General features: G+C 44.9%; 1 protein-coding gene across 1 annotated transcript; it reads left to right on the forward strand.

Annotated features, from left to right (window-relative positions):
- Positions 1–266: 266 nt before the first annotated feature.
- On the forward strand, positions 267–16,181 carry map3k15 (mitogen-activated protein kinase kinase kinase 15). Its single transcript, XM_035142195.2, has 30 exons — positions 267–1,036; positions 2,881–3,020; positions 3,348–3,371; positions 3,723–3,800; positions 4,473–4,666; positions 4,923–5,091; positions 5,172–5,278; positions 5,593–5,763; positions 5,848–5,960; positions 6,040–6,199; positions 6,297–6,447; positions 6,537–6,644; positions 6,985–7,034; positions 7,120–7,215; positions 7,391–7,478; positions 7,568–7,701; positions 7,909–8,036; positions 8,326–8,456; positions 8,858–8,963; positions 9,805–9,962; positions 10,041–10,224; positions 10,368–10,545; positions 11,156–11,330; positions 11,898–12,083; positions 12,660–12,765; positions 12,985–13,225; positions 13,763–13,875; positions 13,951–14,057; positions 14,140–14,216; positions 14,361–16,181. Exons 1-30 carry the CDS (start codon positions 733–735, stop codon positions 14,452–14,454), a joined length of 4,071 nt encoding a protein of 1,356 aa, XP_034998086.2. The 5' UTR covers positions 267–732; the 3' UTR covers positions 14,455–16,181.
- The last annotated feature ends 988 nt before the right edge of the window (positions 16,182–17,169 follow it).

Genomic DNA, 17,169 nt, shown 5'->3' on the forward strand with positions numbered 1-17,169 from the left:
AGTTTGTTATTAACACCCAGAGACCGCGTAGCTTCAATCCAAGAAGGAACCGTGCGTAAAATGCGTAAACTGGCCCCTTACTCTTTTATTTGTGTGTGTGGCTGAAATAGACCTGTAAGAATAAAAACGGACAAAATACAGCAGAGGAAAAGTTGAAGTGTTTATAATTAAATATTTGAATCCCTCTGCTGATTTTGTTGGCCGTTGACGAAGAATAAATTGGCTGGTGCGTCCGGCGCGTAAAGTACGCACGGTTTTATATTTAGACATCCGGAGACGCGGTGATAACATTTCAGTCCGTGTCCGGGGCTGATTGTGTCCTGCAGAATAAACACTGTCCCTGTGGAAAAGCGTCAAACGCGGCCTTGGAGGCGATCGAATCCCAAATTAAGGAGAATATATACATCACCTCCTCCCTCTGTCCTCACCTCCTCCTCCTCCTCCAACTCCTCTCTCTCTCTCTCGGGGATCTAGTCGGATCCAGTCTGGGGGAAGCTGGAGTTCCTGGTGCGAGATAATCGGCACATGATGTGGGTTAATGAGGCGGAGATGCGCGGGGACAAACTCAGACGCGCTCCGCTCCAGCGACGACAGGTGTGCACGGACTGAGCGACGGGAGGAGGAGAAACCGGAGGAGAAGAGCGAGACTTAAGGAGTAAACCCGGAGGGAGAGGTGGAAGGAAACCGGAGAAGGAAGGAGATTACGCACCCAAGCCTCCCCACGTTCGCGCTATGGAATCGGGGCAAAGCGCGCAGGTGGCCGACATGTCGGGGGAGCACTCCGCCGGGGCCAGCGTGGCGGAGCGGGACCGGGCCGACGTGGCCAGCCCCAGTCCCCCGTTCAAGCAGCGCTCCCTGCGGGCCGTGTACGTGCTGAACGACGGGCTGAAGGCGGTGATGGCGAGCAGCCCCGAGTCCGGAGCCCTGCAGTGTCTGCAGAGAGCCTGCGACTCCGAGAGCGCGCTGCTCACCACCGTCACCTTCGGGAGGCTGGACTTCGGAGAGACGTCGGTGCTGGACAGTTTCTACGATGCAGGTGAGAGAGTGGAGGAGAAACTGCTGAGTGTTAGTTCCGTGCACGTGCAGGTGAAAAGACAAAGTGATCTGAGCTCAAACACTTTGAAAAGTCTCTGATTGTTTGTGTAAAGTTTTGAAACAGCATGTGGAGCAACAGTTACGCACTGAAAACCTGTTGAAACAATGTTTGCAACAAATTACCACATGCAGAGGAATGCATGCACGTGCACGCCTGAAGTATGACTTCATAAAGATTACAACTTTATTTGATATAACTAAAACAAGTGTTTTCCCACAATGACTTTCTAGACACTCAGGGACACTAAACAATATAAATCATAAAGAAAAATATGACAATTTACAGTAGGAGACACAAACCCCACAACATGTGTAACACAAGATTAGTTAAACAAGTAAAAGCTAAGGTTTAAATCTGATCACTTAAGGATAAATAAGATGTTATGTTTGAGTTTGAATGTGAGGACAGAGAGAAGAGAAAAGAGGAAGTGGACAAATGAAATGGTGTGAGGATGGAGAAGGTCCCACAGGTACAGGCAGGTTATAGAGGCTCCTTTAAAACAGCCATTCCAAAGTGTTTCAGGATTGAATGATTTCCTACTTGTGTCAAATGAATAAATGATTTGAAACCTCCAGCCTGAGGTAAAGTTTCAGTCCAGGCAGATGTAAAAACTCACCTGAGAATCTCTGCGCTGTGGAAACTTAGCAGGAGACGTTACTGTGGATGCACCACACGCTGCAATTTTCATATTGTGACTTTGCTAAAGCATTGAAGGAACCAGATGATGAACTGAAGGACACGTGGGTCATAAATCAAACCACACATCGCTAATACAGCATTTACCTTCCTCAAAGCACAGTCCTGGACAACTTGCGTTCTTTAGTGTTGATGTTCAAATCATATTATCTCAAACTTTCCTCTAAATTATTCTTTCTTAAATAATAATTCCCTATTTAGTGCTTTATAATAATACGTGTTCAAATTCTAAATGTGTAATGTCCACTATACAGAGCCGTAAAAGTGGCATTTACACAAAACACTACTTACTGCTAAGAGTTATAAGTTTTATACATGTGAAGATGATGATGAGTTTCTGTAACGAGAGTGTGTTCAGATACAAAACTCAGTTTTATTAACAGACAGAGAGTTTGCCAGTTGTACAATGATTATTTATATACGTGCAGAATCAAAATATACTATATTTGCATTGACTTGTTGCTTCAGTCGATTTAATAAACTTTGATTCATGCACCACATGTGAGTACAGTACTCGGTTGCAGTATCGTTGTGTGTGTACATGAGTATAACCTCCAAATGAAGGCTTCCCGAGCAGATACATGTGGTTTATAATGACTGCAGAGATAGAGTCCCTCAGCAGATTCCTATTATCTAGTATCCTTGGGGGTATTTATAAACAGTTTTTATTGGAATTTGCAATTCATGAAAATGAAAGAAAAACTACAAGCTCCAGGACGGATGACACCCAACTTTCTTCTCCCTCCACTCAAAATGCTGCAGAGGAAAAAACAGGCCTTCAAACTATTGTCCAGAGACACAAAAGAAAAATCATCACCAGGGGAATTTAAAGGAAGCAAATAACAAGCAAGTGTTGTAAAATACTGAATTTACTTTATAAAGAGTTTCTGCAGACGTTTCCTTTTTACAGTAGTTCAGACCTCAGTGTTTTGCTCAAGGGCCCCGGTGGATTTCCAGCTTTAAGAATCCCCTCCTCTTGTTTAGTTTGATCGTGTGAAGGTCAAACCGGGACCTCACAGACACGTTGTTGTTGTTGTTGTTGTTGTTGTTGTTGTCACTCCTCCTCTTCTTAATCTTCCTCCTTCCAGACATCGCCGTGGTGGATATGAGTGACGTGTTCCGGCAGCCATCTTTGTTTTACCACCTCGGCGTCAGGGAGAGTTTCGACATGGCCAACAATGTCATCCTGTACCACGACACTGACCCCGACACTGCGCAGTCACTGAAGGTACACACACACACACACACACACACACACACACACACACACACACACACACACACACACACACACACACACACACACACAATTCCTGCACGCCATACCTTCGCACCTCCTTTGAGTTATTTACAGACTAGTGTGTGTGACAAGTGTGTGTGTGTGTGTAATGGTCAGTGTGTGTGTGTGGCACACTCAGTCTGTGCTGCCAGGGGGAAGACAGCTGTTTAAACTGGTTATGTGGCCGTGTAACACAAGAGAACACACACACAAACACACACACTGACACACACACCAAATCCATTCTGACACGCTTTCTGTTGTTTCTCCTTGCAGGACATGGTGGCGCAGAAAAACACGGCAAGTTATTTTCTGCGTGTGTGTGTGTGTGTGTGTGTGTGTGTGTGTGTGTGTGTGTGTTTGCTTCCTTTTGATTTATGTGCACAGACTGTCTCAAGCTATGTGTGGCAATAGTATTCGTGACTTGTGATGTTGGTCCTCACACACGTGCATGTATGCACACAGGAATCACACACACACACACACACACACACACACACACACACACACACACACACACACACACACACACATGCAAGCCTCCTGAATTGTACCATTGTATTATTAGTGGCTATTACTTATAGCAAATGATTTTTAATGTGTGTATATTGTGTTTGTGTGTCTTTGTGTGTGTGTGTGTGTGTGGCACAGACCACCCGTCCTCCGGTATTAGGTTTTCCGTGGGTTCAGTTGCCTCCAGAGTACAGAGGCTCTGGATTGCTCAATAAAGTAGGTACCATGCTGCACCAAAGCATGCTGGGAGATTCAAGACTAATAATAACAACTTGGACGAGGGGCTGAGACCAGTGAGCCTCCTGTGGGATGTTGCATGAATAACAAATGAAATCCTCTCACAATGTGCAGTTAACAAAGCCATGACGCTTAAGTTGATAAAAGAAGACACAGTCAAATATATTATGTATTATTATTATTTTGTCATTTATTAAGTTATGTAGCTAATGACTTCTTGTAATTGTGCAGACAAGCAAACAAACAAACAAACAAAATGAAAACGGGCGAATACATAACGTCCATTACAGGTGAAATAACACTATAGAGGATCTGTGATTGTAATAAATACTTTCAATCAGCCATAAAACCTAACAAATGTTGAAGAAGAGATGGCTACTCAACTAAATAAACTTTAAAGATTAAGCAAAAAAGATCATAAAAGAAAAGGCAATAAGATGTGGGGTTGCAGTGTGTGTTCGTGTGGATTAGTTTGTGTTAGACTGGATATTGAACTTGTGTTAATGTTTGCTGATGACACAAAACATCTCATCCTCCTCACTAATCACCGTCCAATCCACTTTCTCTGCCCGTCCCTTATTACTCCTGCTTTCCTTTAAGCCTGACTTCAGCTGTAATATTTGTACATCATGTTTTCCCTTCTCCCTCCAGGCCTCCAGTGGTAACTACTACTTCATCCCCTACATCGTGACGCCCAACCACGAGTACATGTGCTGCGAGAGCGACGCCCAGCGCAGGGCCAGCGAGTACATGCAGCCCAGCTGGGACAACCTGCTGGGGCCGCTGTGCGTCCCCCTGACCGACCGCTTCACCAGCCTGCTGAAGGACATCCACGTCACGTCCTGGTGAGAGTCACACACACAGGACAGGACGTTCACTTCAAGGGGAACTGAGGACAGCGTGTCCCAGCATGCATCACACTATCTCGCAAACCACCACGTGAATAAAATGGCTCCAGAAATAGTTTTTATGATAAGTCTTTTTTTTAAATGTTCACTGGCCCCCGGCACAAATCAGCTGATATTTGTCTTTTCATTTCACAAATATAGAATACTCAATATGACAAAACCATCATGTCCTCACTCGTCTTGTTGTCCTCAGCGCCTCCTATAAGGACACCCTGCTGAACGACATCCGGAAGGCCCGGGAGAAATATCAGGGAGAGGAACTGGCCAAGGAACTTTCCCGCATCAAGCTCCGGATCGACAACACGGAGGTCCTCACGCAGGACATCGTCATGAACCTGCTGTTCTCCTACCGAGACATTCAGGTACTAACACAACACAACACATCTTTAATTTACACATGAACAAAATGGGAAAAAAAAGATTTCTTCCATCCGACCACCAGGACTATGACGCCATGGTGAAGTTGGTGCAAACCCTGGAAATGTTGCCCACTTGTGATCTGGCAACTCAGCCCATGATCCAGTTCCACTACGCCTTCGCTCTCAATAGGTAAACAACAATAACAACAACAACAACAACAAACTTAATTTGTCCTTCTTTTTTAAACATATAATATCATTGCTGATATTCAGGCTCATCATCTCCTATGTAAATAAAATCCAACAACAAGTTATATCAGCTGTTTTATCGGCTTTTGACCTCATATGAATTTATCAAGCTAACTTTAGATTGATTCTCTTGTCTCCCTCTGCTCAGGTTTCTTCCCCATCTGACAATTAAAAATTGACCTTTGTATGAATCTCTGTGTACAATTATACAAATATAGTAGATATGATAATAATTCCCCGTCTGTGTGTGCGCAGGAGGAACAGTCCTGGTGACAGGGAGCAGGCTCTGACAGTGATGCTCCAGGTGCTACAGTCATGTGAGCATCCTGCGCCCGACATGTTCTGCCTCTGTGGACGAATATACAAGGACATCTTTCTGGACTCAGACTGTAAAGACATGAAAAACAGAGACAATGCCATTCAGTGGTAAGAGCTCAGGAGCTAAACGCTGTGTTTGCTGTGCACGTCCTCCGGCGTGTTCGTTTACAATGTGCCGTCCTCCACCTCCAGGTACAGGAAGGGCTTTGAGCTGCAGCCCACTCTCTACTCCGGGATCAACCTGGCCGTCCTGCTCATCGTGGCCGGGCAGCAGTTTGAGAGCTCGATTGAACTGAGGAAAATAGGTGAGAGGAGCCTGAACCTGACACTCCTCGACAAATTGTTGTTTTCCCACTTCATCCATCCTGATAAATCATGTCTTAGGTGTGAGGTTGAACAGTTTGCTGGGACGAAAAGGATCCCTGGAGAAAATGAACAACTACTGGGACGTGGGACAGTTCTTCACCGTCAGCATGTTGGCCAGCGACATCCCCAAAGCGACTCAGGCTGCAGAGAAGCTCTTCAAACTGAAGCCACCTCTCTGGTAAACACATTTATTTCAAGATTGCTTCAGGCACGGCACAAAAATCTGAATAATCAATCTCAATCCGCAGATTCATTTAATCTTTTTTCTCTTCCAGGTATTTGCGGTCGGTGGTGCAGAACCTGCAGCTGATCCAGAGGTTCAAGAAGCAGAACTTGGAGCATTCTCCTCAGAGGGAGCGCCTCAACTTCTGGATGGACATCATCGTGGAGGCGACGCAGCGCACCACCAACCGGCTGCGGTTTCCAGTACGAGACGCTCAATCCGACACACACACACCGCCAGATGCAGTATTCAGAGACAAATGCAAACGCGTCTGTTCATCCGTCTTTCTCAGGTGTTGATTCTGGAGCCGACGAAGGTTTACCAGCCCTCGTATGTGTCCATTAACAACGAGGCGGAAGAGAAGAACGTCTCGATCTGGCACGTTTCTCCTGCTGAAACTGTAAGAATGTTACCGTCTTAACTACAGCAGTTTATGCATTGTACATATAGACCTATTTTGTACATGAGTATATCGAAAATGTGCAGAAAGTTTGACATATTGCAAATTGGGCTTGTCTGAGGTGTTAAAGTTGATTTATTGATAAAAAACCAAAGTGTAATGGAAACAGATGTAGTGAATAAATGCCCATAAAGGATGTGACGTGGCAGATGACACCTCACACATCAATTATAATAAGGATCTTAATATTTGCATAGCAGTAGGAGATGGAGATTTATTTTTGAGAATGAGACTTTGAGTGGTTTGTGCAACTTAAAAGGTTAAATCCCTTTCGTTACAGAAGGGTATACACGAGTGGAACTTCACTGCAATGTCCATAAAAGGCATCAGGTATGAAATTAACAAACCGTTTCAGAGGAATTATGAATATTAGATTTATTCGATTTTAATAGATCTTTTTAATTCTACACTGCAGCATCAGCAAGTTCGACGAGCGCTGCTGCTTCCTCTACGTCCACGATAACTCCGACGACTTCCAGATCTACTTCTCCACTGAGGAGCAGTGCGGTCGGTGAGGACACACACCTCTAGATGTGTCTGTGTAGGTGTGTGTGTGTGTTTGTGTCCGTGTTCGTATCGTACGCATGTGCGTTTGTATCGCAACGTGACCTGACAGCTGGGAATTGGAACTAATGTAATGTGTGTGTGTGTCTGTGTGTGTCCGTGTGTGTGTACATGTGCTTCAGATTCTGCTCCATGGTGAAGGAGATGATATCTGATGGGACAGGAAATGCTGTGGAGCTGGAAGGGGAAGGAGATGGAGACACACTGGAGGTCAGCGGGGGGTTTGCACTTATTTGTGTTGGAATAAATATAGCCAGTTCATTATGACATTATTTAACAATACTTGTGTGTGTTATCAGTACGAGTATGACACCGATGAGACGGAGGACAGGGTGGTGTTGGGGCGAGGAACCTACGGAGTGGTGTTCGCTGGGAGAGACCTCAGCAACCAGGTCCGGATCGCCATCAAGGAGATTCCAGAGAGAGACAGCAGGTGGGCGCTTGTAGTCGAGACACATAATGGCTAATTTAACTGATCTCTACGTTTAAAAAAGACAATTGAAAATGTATTTGAAAGAAAATGAACAATTTGATCTCCTGATAATTGATATCAGTAGGGCTCTAGTTTGAACCAGAAGGTTTTGGATGAAGCAGGTTGATGGACGGATGATTCTGACCTCTTCCTCTTTCTGTGAATCAGATACTCGCAGCCGCTTCACGAGGAGATCGCCCTTCACAAGTACCTGAAGCACAGGAACATCGTTCAGTACCTGGGCTCTGTTTCTGAGAACGGATACATCAAGATCTTCATGGAGCAAGTGCCTGGAGGTGTGTGTGTGTACCAGACAGACAGAGACTGTGATGTGTAATTATTATGTGTGGTAGAATAGGAATATGAAACACATGGAGAACATATAATTATTTCTTCATACTTGTTTTGTATTTGTTGATCCTCCTGTCGATCTCAACCTGAGCAGGACGGCAGATATTCTCGCCAAAGTGTCTATTATCGAGATCGATGCTTGTGACCTCTGGGTTGCTGGGCGGTCTCTCTAACTGCTTGGTCGTCTTCCCGTTTCATGATAGGTTTTGGACACTCCTTCTCTCCTCTCTCCAGGAAGCCTGTCGGCGTTGCTGCGGTCGAAATGGGGTCCGCTGAAAGAGGCGACGATAATCTTCTACACCAGACAGATCCTGGAGGGGCTCAGATACCTGCACGAGAACCAGATCGTCCACAGAGACATCAAGGTACACAGGATATTTAGTGCGTCAGTTTGTTGATAAGCTTCCGGCAGACATTTTGACATTTCAGGTGTAAGTAATTTAATTCTGTTTCATTCAGCTGATCTACCCCTGAGCAAACACATGTTGTAGCAGGAGCCTGTAAATAGAACCACCGAACAAAATAACAAGCCTCAATTAACGTTATTAATATCGTGTGTGGTTTACCGTCGCCATCTGTGATGCGTCACAATGTCTGCTGTGGACAAACAGTTCCAAGTGCTTGAACAGAAACCAAGTTAACAGAGTTAAACCTTTGTTTTTCCTGCCTTGACCAAAAAGGAGATTATATGAGATAAGTTGGCTCAGTATAAAAATTAAAGTTATGTCTGTTTGTCTCTCTGTCTTTTTCTGTGTCTCTCCATCAGGGTGATAACGTCTTGGTGAACACCTACAGTGGCGTCTTGAAGATCTCTGACTTTGGTACCTCCAAACGTTTGGCAGGAGTCAACCCGTGTACGGAAACGTTCACCGGTAACTTATTTACTTACTTAATTCTTCCATCAATTAATTGCTAATATCCTGCACACAAAAAATGAAAGTACGCATAAAAACATTTGAAGAACTCTGAAGAACGCTAAAGAACTCGTCCAAACTAAGATGTGAAACAGCTGCATCAGCGAGAATAAAACCGCCCCAGTAAATTCCCGTCACACATCATCAGTCAGTAATCCAGTCTGGGCTTCATAAGTGGAGTCGTAGAAATTCTGCAGTCTCACACCAAGTCTCAGACGAAGTGTAAATATCGAATGACCCTCAAAATGTCATGAGCCACTATCAGCGGCTATGGAAACACCCGGACACACGAGCGCCTACGAACATGTGGACATTCACTCGCCATCTGCTCGTCTCCAGCAGCCAGCGAGCTGCGTAATCAGATTAGCTAATCAAGCAGAGGCAGAATGGTGTTTACCTTTCATTAGCAGGTGTGTATATATATGTGTGTGTGTGTGTGTGTGTGTGTGTGTGTGTGTGTGTGTGTGTGTGTGTGTGTGTGTGTGTGTGTGTGTGTGTGTGTCCTTATTTATTTCTCCTCTGCTGCTCCTCTGACGCTGATCTTTTTATAGCTCTCTCTATCTCTATCTCTCTGTTTACATCAGTATTTAGAGCGCAGATGCCAAATCTGCTCAGAATCAGAGGCCACAGACAAAATAAGACGTAATTATAAAACGAGACTGGCACCGTGAGAGCACATTCCTCCGCCAAGGCCCAACAGTTCCCCTTCAATTCCAACCAGCTGCACCCAATCACACACACGCTCATAGATGTGGGTCGATGACGGAGTTTAACTGCTGCTGCCTCGTCTGTTTCTCAGGTACGCTGCAGTACATGGCGCCAGAAATCATCGATAAGGGCCCTCGAGGGTACGGGGCTCCGGCTGACATCTGGTCCCTCGGATGCACCATCATAGAGATGGCCACCGGGAAACCACCCTTTCATGAGCTGGGGGAGCCACAGGCGGCCATGTTTAAGGTTGGTTCTTCACTCTGTTACAATGATCTGTCAGGAATAAGAGAACCGAGGTTTTGATTTGCCAACCCTGCGTTACAGGTGGGTATGTTCAAGATCCACCCGGAGATCCCAGAGTCTCTGTCGCTGGACGCCAAGTCGTTCATCCTGCGCTGCTTTGAGCCCGACCCCAACAAGAGAGCCATCGCCTCCGACCTGCTCAAAGACATGTTCGTCAGGCACAACGCGAAGGGCAAGAAGAGCAAGATCGCCTTCAAGCCATCAGGTGAATAAACGATTCCAGGACAGAGGAAATGTGCAGAAACACAACCAGCAGAGAATTGTATTATTCAATCATTTTGTAAACCAAAGACTGAACGAAACTTACAAGTCCAGACTTTTCTACCTTTGTGTGTTTGTTATTTGCAGACTACATCCACAATGTTTCCCTGCCGGTGCAGTTGCAGTGCGAGGCCACAGGGAGCAGCAGCAGCGAACACGGCTCCGTGAGCCCAGACTGTGACTCCAAACACGACGTTTTCTTCCAGAAGAAGAAAAGCTCGGGCTCCGAGAACCTGCTCAAACCCCCCAACTCCAACTACCTGAGGTGTGCACGTGTGTTCAGATCGAGTCAGTGCGTTCGTTCACATGAGACTCGGGATCCTCAAAGAACTCACAACTCTGACAAAACAAGATCTTCCACTTTAACTCAAATCCGATTCAGTCTGAGGACATTAGAAAACCACAGGATGCTAAATATTTAAATGATGTGTTACTGCTGTCAGAACAGTTTGTGTGGAAGGATGTGAATGAATGTGCATGTGTTTGCATATGTGTGTGTCTGTCTGTGTGTGTTTGGCTGGCAGGTGGCCTTATTGTGCTCTCACTGTGCTCCACTACCTTTTACAACACTGACATAATGAGGTCTGATCATTTTATGAGCTTCAGCTGATGGCTGAGCACACACACACACACACACATGCACACATCTGCACATGTGTGTGTGAACTCGCGTGCACGACCTGCGGCGCTGACTCATGCTGCCTCTTGCACTTTCCTTTGGCACACACAGTAGCCAGGAGAGGCTTGTATCTGCAAATAAACAGAATGGTGCCTCACGCTGTTGTAAATCATCAGTGTCCTCATTGTCTTGTTTTATATCACTGTGAGATAACTCTCTGTGTGTGTGTGTGTGTGTGTGTGTGTGTGTGTGTCAGTGTGCCAGATGAGGGGTCGGTGTCGGAGGACCGCAGTGCCCCCCCCTCCCCCGAGGACAGGGATGGCGGCCTGTTCCTGCTGAAGAAGGACAGCGAGAGACGCTCCATTCTCTACAAGGTCCTCAATGACGACCAGGACAAGGTCATCTCCAACCTCAAAGAGAACCACATCCAGGTGTGTGTCAGTGACGGGTCTACTGGGTTTGTGAGGACCAGTATTGAGTTATAGGACCTTATGGAGAAAAGACATTTTGGGAAAGAGCCTCTCCTCATATACAGATAAAGTTTGAAAGGCCTGTTTAAGGGTTAAGACTTAGCACCAAGGTTCAGGTTAGAATTGGGTTTAGGCTAGGATTAGGTTGCAATGGTTATGGTTAGTGTAAATTGAAAATATAAATTATATAAATATAAAATATATATTTTCAAGTACACCACACTGACGTAGTTTGCCTTGTGATCCAGCAGAGGGTGCTCACTACCGCGCTTCATTTAAAATTCATCCAAAGTTGTTTTTTGGAAAAAGTGACAGACCTCTAAGGGGCTAAGGAAACAATTATATCAATGAGTTTCCTCACAAAGGGATTAAACAATTATGGTTCTGATAAAAGTTACAAAAAGGAATATTTTTTTTAAAGGGTACCTTACAGTGTTTCTTTCGGGCTCAGGGAGCGTAAATCAACACATATATCTGAATGTTAATGTCTCTATATGTCTCTGTGTGTGTGTGTGTATGTGCACGTAGGGCATTGAGGAGCTCCAGCTGTCCGTCGATCACATCAAGCAGATCATCTGCATCCTGCGAGACTTCATCCATTCCCCCGAGCGGCGCGTCATGGCCGCCACCATCTCCAAGCTCAAGCTGGACCTGGACTTCGACTCCACCTCCATCAACCAGATCCAGCTGGTGCTGTTTGGCTTCCAGGACTCGGTCAGCACAGACACACACACACACACACACACACACACACACACACACACACACACACACTGGCTCATCCAATGCATCGAGAAACTGATGATGTTGCTTTATAAAACAGCAGCGCGGTGCAGGAATGAACAACAATGATACAAACAGCTGAGAGAGCAAATATATTTTTTAAGGAATATTTTTAAATGTTATAAATCTCAATCAAATATTTCTATGAGATTAATATTTATTTACCTCAACATCCTCCTCCCAGCATGAAGGAGAATCTACAGTGAACATCAAGTAAATACATTTTTCATTATACGGAAAGTTAACTAAAACACAGATACTTTAATATTTAAAACATAATTATGACTATTATCTTCCATTGCTGCCATGAGATTCTACATACTGGAGCCTAATGGGAATTTTCTAATTAGTTTATACAATTGAAAACCAATAACCAAGTTATAGAAAATATTGAATGTCAACTTCTGAACATGAGTTACACAAACAGTTGTGTTTTTTTTTTAATGTGTGTGTGGTTTTAGATCTGAAGTTAGTCTCATCTCATCTGTTTGTGTGTGACGCTCTCAGGTGAACAAGGTCCTGAGGAATCATCACATTAAGCCTCACTGGATGTTCGCCATGGACAACATCATCCGGCGAGCGGTGCAGGCCGCCATCACCATCCTGATTCCAGGTGCGTGCTGAGCTCTGGTCACTATCCGGTGGACACATGCACACATTTAGAATCTCTGTCCTTCATTTGCAAGTTGAAATAAGACATTAGAACTAAATATATTATTTAATTAACTGTGAAATATTGATGACACCTGACAAAGTGTATTTCTTTTTTGATGTGCATACACATTCTTGGTCTTTGGCCTCAACCTTTGACCTTTGAACTCTCGGCCTACAGAGCTGCAGACCCACTTCGGCCCGGCGTCCGAGTGCGAGGGAGCAGAGAAGGAAGACGAGGTGGATGAGGAGGAAGTGGAGTTCGGCCCCGTCTTAGCTCCGCACGCCGACGACCCCGGCACTACGACCGAACCCACCCACACCGCCGTCAGCACGCTAAACTCCGCCCACTCCCACGAGCACCAGCGCACCCCTCAGCAGCTGGGAGCTCAGCTGGGACGTCTCAAACAGGAAACAAACAGGTGAACGCACGCAAGCATAGAAACCCAGAGGCGTTGGGTTTTCAATGCCTCAGAAACGTCCGAGGAAATTCACACGTTTATTTGACCTTGAGGAGAAGGTCATACGTTTTTGTTCATAACTCGAGCCCTTGTTCATAAACTATGCAAAATTAAACCTGTTCTTTTTTGGATCTAAATTGTTTTACGGAGGCGGTCATTTTCCTTTGTTGTGGTTAAATTAGGTCAGGTAGTTTTCAACATGTACTTTCCTACAGACTCACGGAAAATTGCCCCAGGCAGTCTTTGCGTAATGTGCACTGGACTTGGTGATGATGAAATTCCTCTCATGTACTGGAAGTAGTGGAAGTAATGAAGGGAATGTGCCCTAACCAGCACACAAGCTAACAAACCCACACCTACAGCTCCAGGGCTGCACACAGCCGCTGGTTCTCTCTAAAAACCACAGAATGATGACACACATGTGACGTCAGATTTAGTCAATAACAAAAACGCGTAGATGTTTTCACGATAATGACGAGTAACCCCTGCCCCCTGCAGGCTGCTGGAGGAGCTGCTGCAAAAGGAGAAGGAGTATCAGCAGGTCCTGAAGGTGACGCTGCAGCAGAGGTCTCACGACATGGAGCTGTGCAGAGTCCGACACAGACCACCAGGTAAACACCCTGACCGATCTACCGTCTTCTTTCTCACGGGTACGTCTCTAAATCGTCTTTATTTTCCTCTTTCAGACATTTCACCTCCCTCCATCTTCCACGTCCCAGCCGACCACGAGCCGGACAAGCAGCTCGTCGACTGGCTGAAGGAGCAGGGGGCGGACGCCGACACCATCGATAAGGTGCAGCATCTGAACAGCGTATTTCATTTTGTTTGTTGGCACCGAATGCCTCACAGTTGTTCCTCTTTGTTTTCTTCCCTAGTTTGTGCTGGACGAATACACGCTGACGGACATTCTCACTGACGTTACCAAAGATGACCTCCGCTGTCTACGTCTACGGTAGCTTCTCTCTTATATCTGCGTTTCCTGTCCGTAGAACCAACATGGACCTACACTGCAGCCCGCCACCAGGGGGCGATCAGCACGGTTTGGCTTCACTTTTGATGTGCTCTCATGTCCTAACCTGCTTCTCCGCTTCCTCAGGGGCGGAGTCCTCTGCCGCATCTGGCGAGCCATCCAGCGGCACCGAGAGCGACAGCGGCTGACGAGCGACAGACGCTCGGAAGACGATGCATGACGACACACGGACTCTGATTTGCAGAAACACGCACATCCGCTCTCTCTCTTCTCTCCGCCTGCACTGTTCCTTTAGTTGTTGTCTCTGCGTCGCTCACACACGACAAACTGAGTCTCTGCTCGTCCGCGCATCTCCTCACAGAGTCAGACCTGATCAGACCAAAGCGCTTTAGTGCCGGCACTACTCTACGTATCTTTATGTGCACTTAAATATGTATTTAACAAGTGTATTTAATTGTGCTTAAGGATTTTCTGTGGTTTTGCATCTTAGCAAACAAGGAACCTGACAATTCTTTCCTCTAACGTATGAAACGTCAGCTGTGGACTTGAAATATTAACGGAGACACGTGACGCTTTTCAGTTTAACTTTTTACTCTAAAGGGTTTTGTAAATATACAAGTTAAAAAGCCCACAGCTGCTGAAACACCTCGTCAGTCGTCGTTATCTTATGACATCACAAAGCCCCCACATCTGCATAATACACGCTCAGCTGCTCGACTGCCACGCCCCCTTTAAACGCCAAGAGAGCAGAGGCCGAGATTTCCGACGTGCCATGGAAGCAGCTGACCAATCACGTCAGAGTGAGCCAGCTGGCCAATCAGAGCAGACTGGGGCCTTAAAGAGACAGGAGCTAAAACCAAGTGTTTCAGACAGAGGCTGAAAAGAGGAGCAGCAGCATCGGACAGTCTGAGGAACGTGTTTTCTGATTGTTTTCAAGTAATAACCCAAACTTAAACTATCGACGTGTAAATGAGAATGGTACGTCCACTTTAATGTAAAGGTTTTGTGGCCGATTCTTCACAGAAAACAGTTGAAAAACTATCTCAAAGTTCCTGTAACGTGAAGGCACCTCCATCCATATATTAGCTACACGTCTTTAAACCAGTGAGTCCCAAACATTTTTATCTTGTGATGCCTTAAAATAACACTTCATAGCCTTCATGTCTCCTGGCATTATGAGCAGGACAACCAAAAAAATATTATTATTTTAAATTAAGAGGTTTGAGGAGGCAAATATTTGTGTTTTATCTATATTTTGGGATTCCATGGGGAGCATACTGCCAGGATGGGAATAACCATTTTAAACAACCATAATTTTGCCAATATATAGATACACAGCTTCCACCTCTCACTTCTCTTACACGATTAGTATCCATGAGTATATAAGTGCAACTCTTTGCACATTCTCCTTGTTCTTACGTTGCATCAAGCGTCATGATGTATTTTATTTTCCTAAAACCTGGCAACCCACCAGTATTATCAGTGTCTCCATGACCTCCAGACTGATTTATGTGTCTATCCTCATTTGGGTCTGTCCCCTCGTCTGTCAGCCAAAGTTTAAACAAGACAAATGACTCAAACTGTCGTAGTTTCAGCTTGAATTGTGAATTATTTCCAAAACACACAAACTAATGCGTATACTACCTACAGCCGTCGCCTGTGACCTAAAGCCTTAACTCTTGCAAAGTGAAAACCGCCACACTGAGATGATTGATTGACCCGTGCACACATCATGGCTGCCAGTCTGCCTTTACATTTGTATGCAATGTATTTATTATGTACGTGTACGATTTCCCTGATATTCTCAATGAATTATCTGTCGTTGTCTCCTCTGTGTGAACCTGTATTAAATTTTTTTTTTTGTATTCCAACTGTTATATGTAATTATGTGCTTGTGTGTTTCCCGGTTGCTTTAGAGCTGCAATAAACCTGGAAATAATGGACGAATCTGTCTCTGAGGTGTTTATGTGGGAGGGGGTGATTGGGATAGTAATTAAATATAACACTTTAACCTTGTTGAAGCCATTTCCCGTGTTTGAATACCTTTAAAATGCTTCTGTCCTCGTCCTCGTTATTTCTGACGTCTGCCATAATCCTCACAGAGTTTCACATAATAGGAGGAGACTCAAGACTCATCTTGTCCTGAGACAAACCTCAGTGTCTGTAACACCTTCAGTAAACACCTGCAGTCACACCTTTGCCCATTATATGTCCCAACAGCACGTTGCCTACCTGAAACCTGTTTTCTCTCCGAATCTCGTTCGCCTACATACTTTCACCTACTCCCTTCAGCTCAGCAGATTTCATCACCATGTCTGACTGCTTGCCAGGTTTTTTTTTTCACCTCAGGTCAAAGAAAACTACCTGTTGAGTCATATTCCTGAAGTGAGCCTGTACGTAGCACACGGCAGTGTTGCAATAACACAACTTCAATACAATAAACCTTATTGTATTGATTCTCTGAGCATCGCAAAGTTCATAATACAGATTCATAAGCTTGCTTATCTAAATTCATATATTGTCAATACTAGCATGTTAAGACACATATTTACCACATTGAAGGCAAACAGCCGCTTATTATCAGTACATACAAGGTACTTGTGAGTTAAAGGATCACCGGAACTAGAATTTATCCTCTGGAGACCATGAATGTCTGAACACGTTCCAATAAAGTTGCTGTCTGGGCTGAAGATGGGCAATGCTTCTCCATTTGACATTTCTTTTTAACATAGTTCTACTTACAGCATTTCTTACATGATTCTACATGAGTAAAACGTTTTATTTTTTCATCTTATGTGAACAAACGCTTTAATGCAAAATGTCCACGTCAGTTATTATTCTGTGTTGAACCCGTTACTGCAAAGCCTCACCCAGAAACTTGGCAACTGCGAGTTCGATATTACACTGAAGTTCAAGGTTGAGTAAGTATCTGAAG

Source organism: Hippoglossus stenolepis, chromosome 19 (genome assembly GCF_022539355.2).
Source record: "Hippoglossus stenolepis isolate QCI-W04-F060 chromosome 19, HSTE1.2, whole genome shotgun sequence".
In the NCBI taxonomy this organism is placed as follows: Eukaryota; Metazoa; Chordata; class Actinopteri; order Pleuronectiformes; family Pleuronectidae; genus Hippoglossus; species Hippoglossus stenolepis.

Bases quoted from the DNA above. Each gene is read 5' to 3' on its own strand.
- map3k15 (XM_035142195.2), top strand. From the start codon at position 733: ATGGAATCGGGGCAAAGCGCGCAGGTGGCCGACATGTCGGGGGAGCAC. The intron at 3,372-3,722 runs GCAAGTTATTTT...TGTGTGGCACAG, and splicing joins TGGTGGCGCAGAAAAACACG to ACCACCCGTCCTCCGGTATT. The intron at 13,876-13,950 runs GTAAACACCCTG...TTCCTCTTTCAG, and splicing joins AGTCCGACACAGACCACCAG to ACATTTCACCTCCCTCCATC.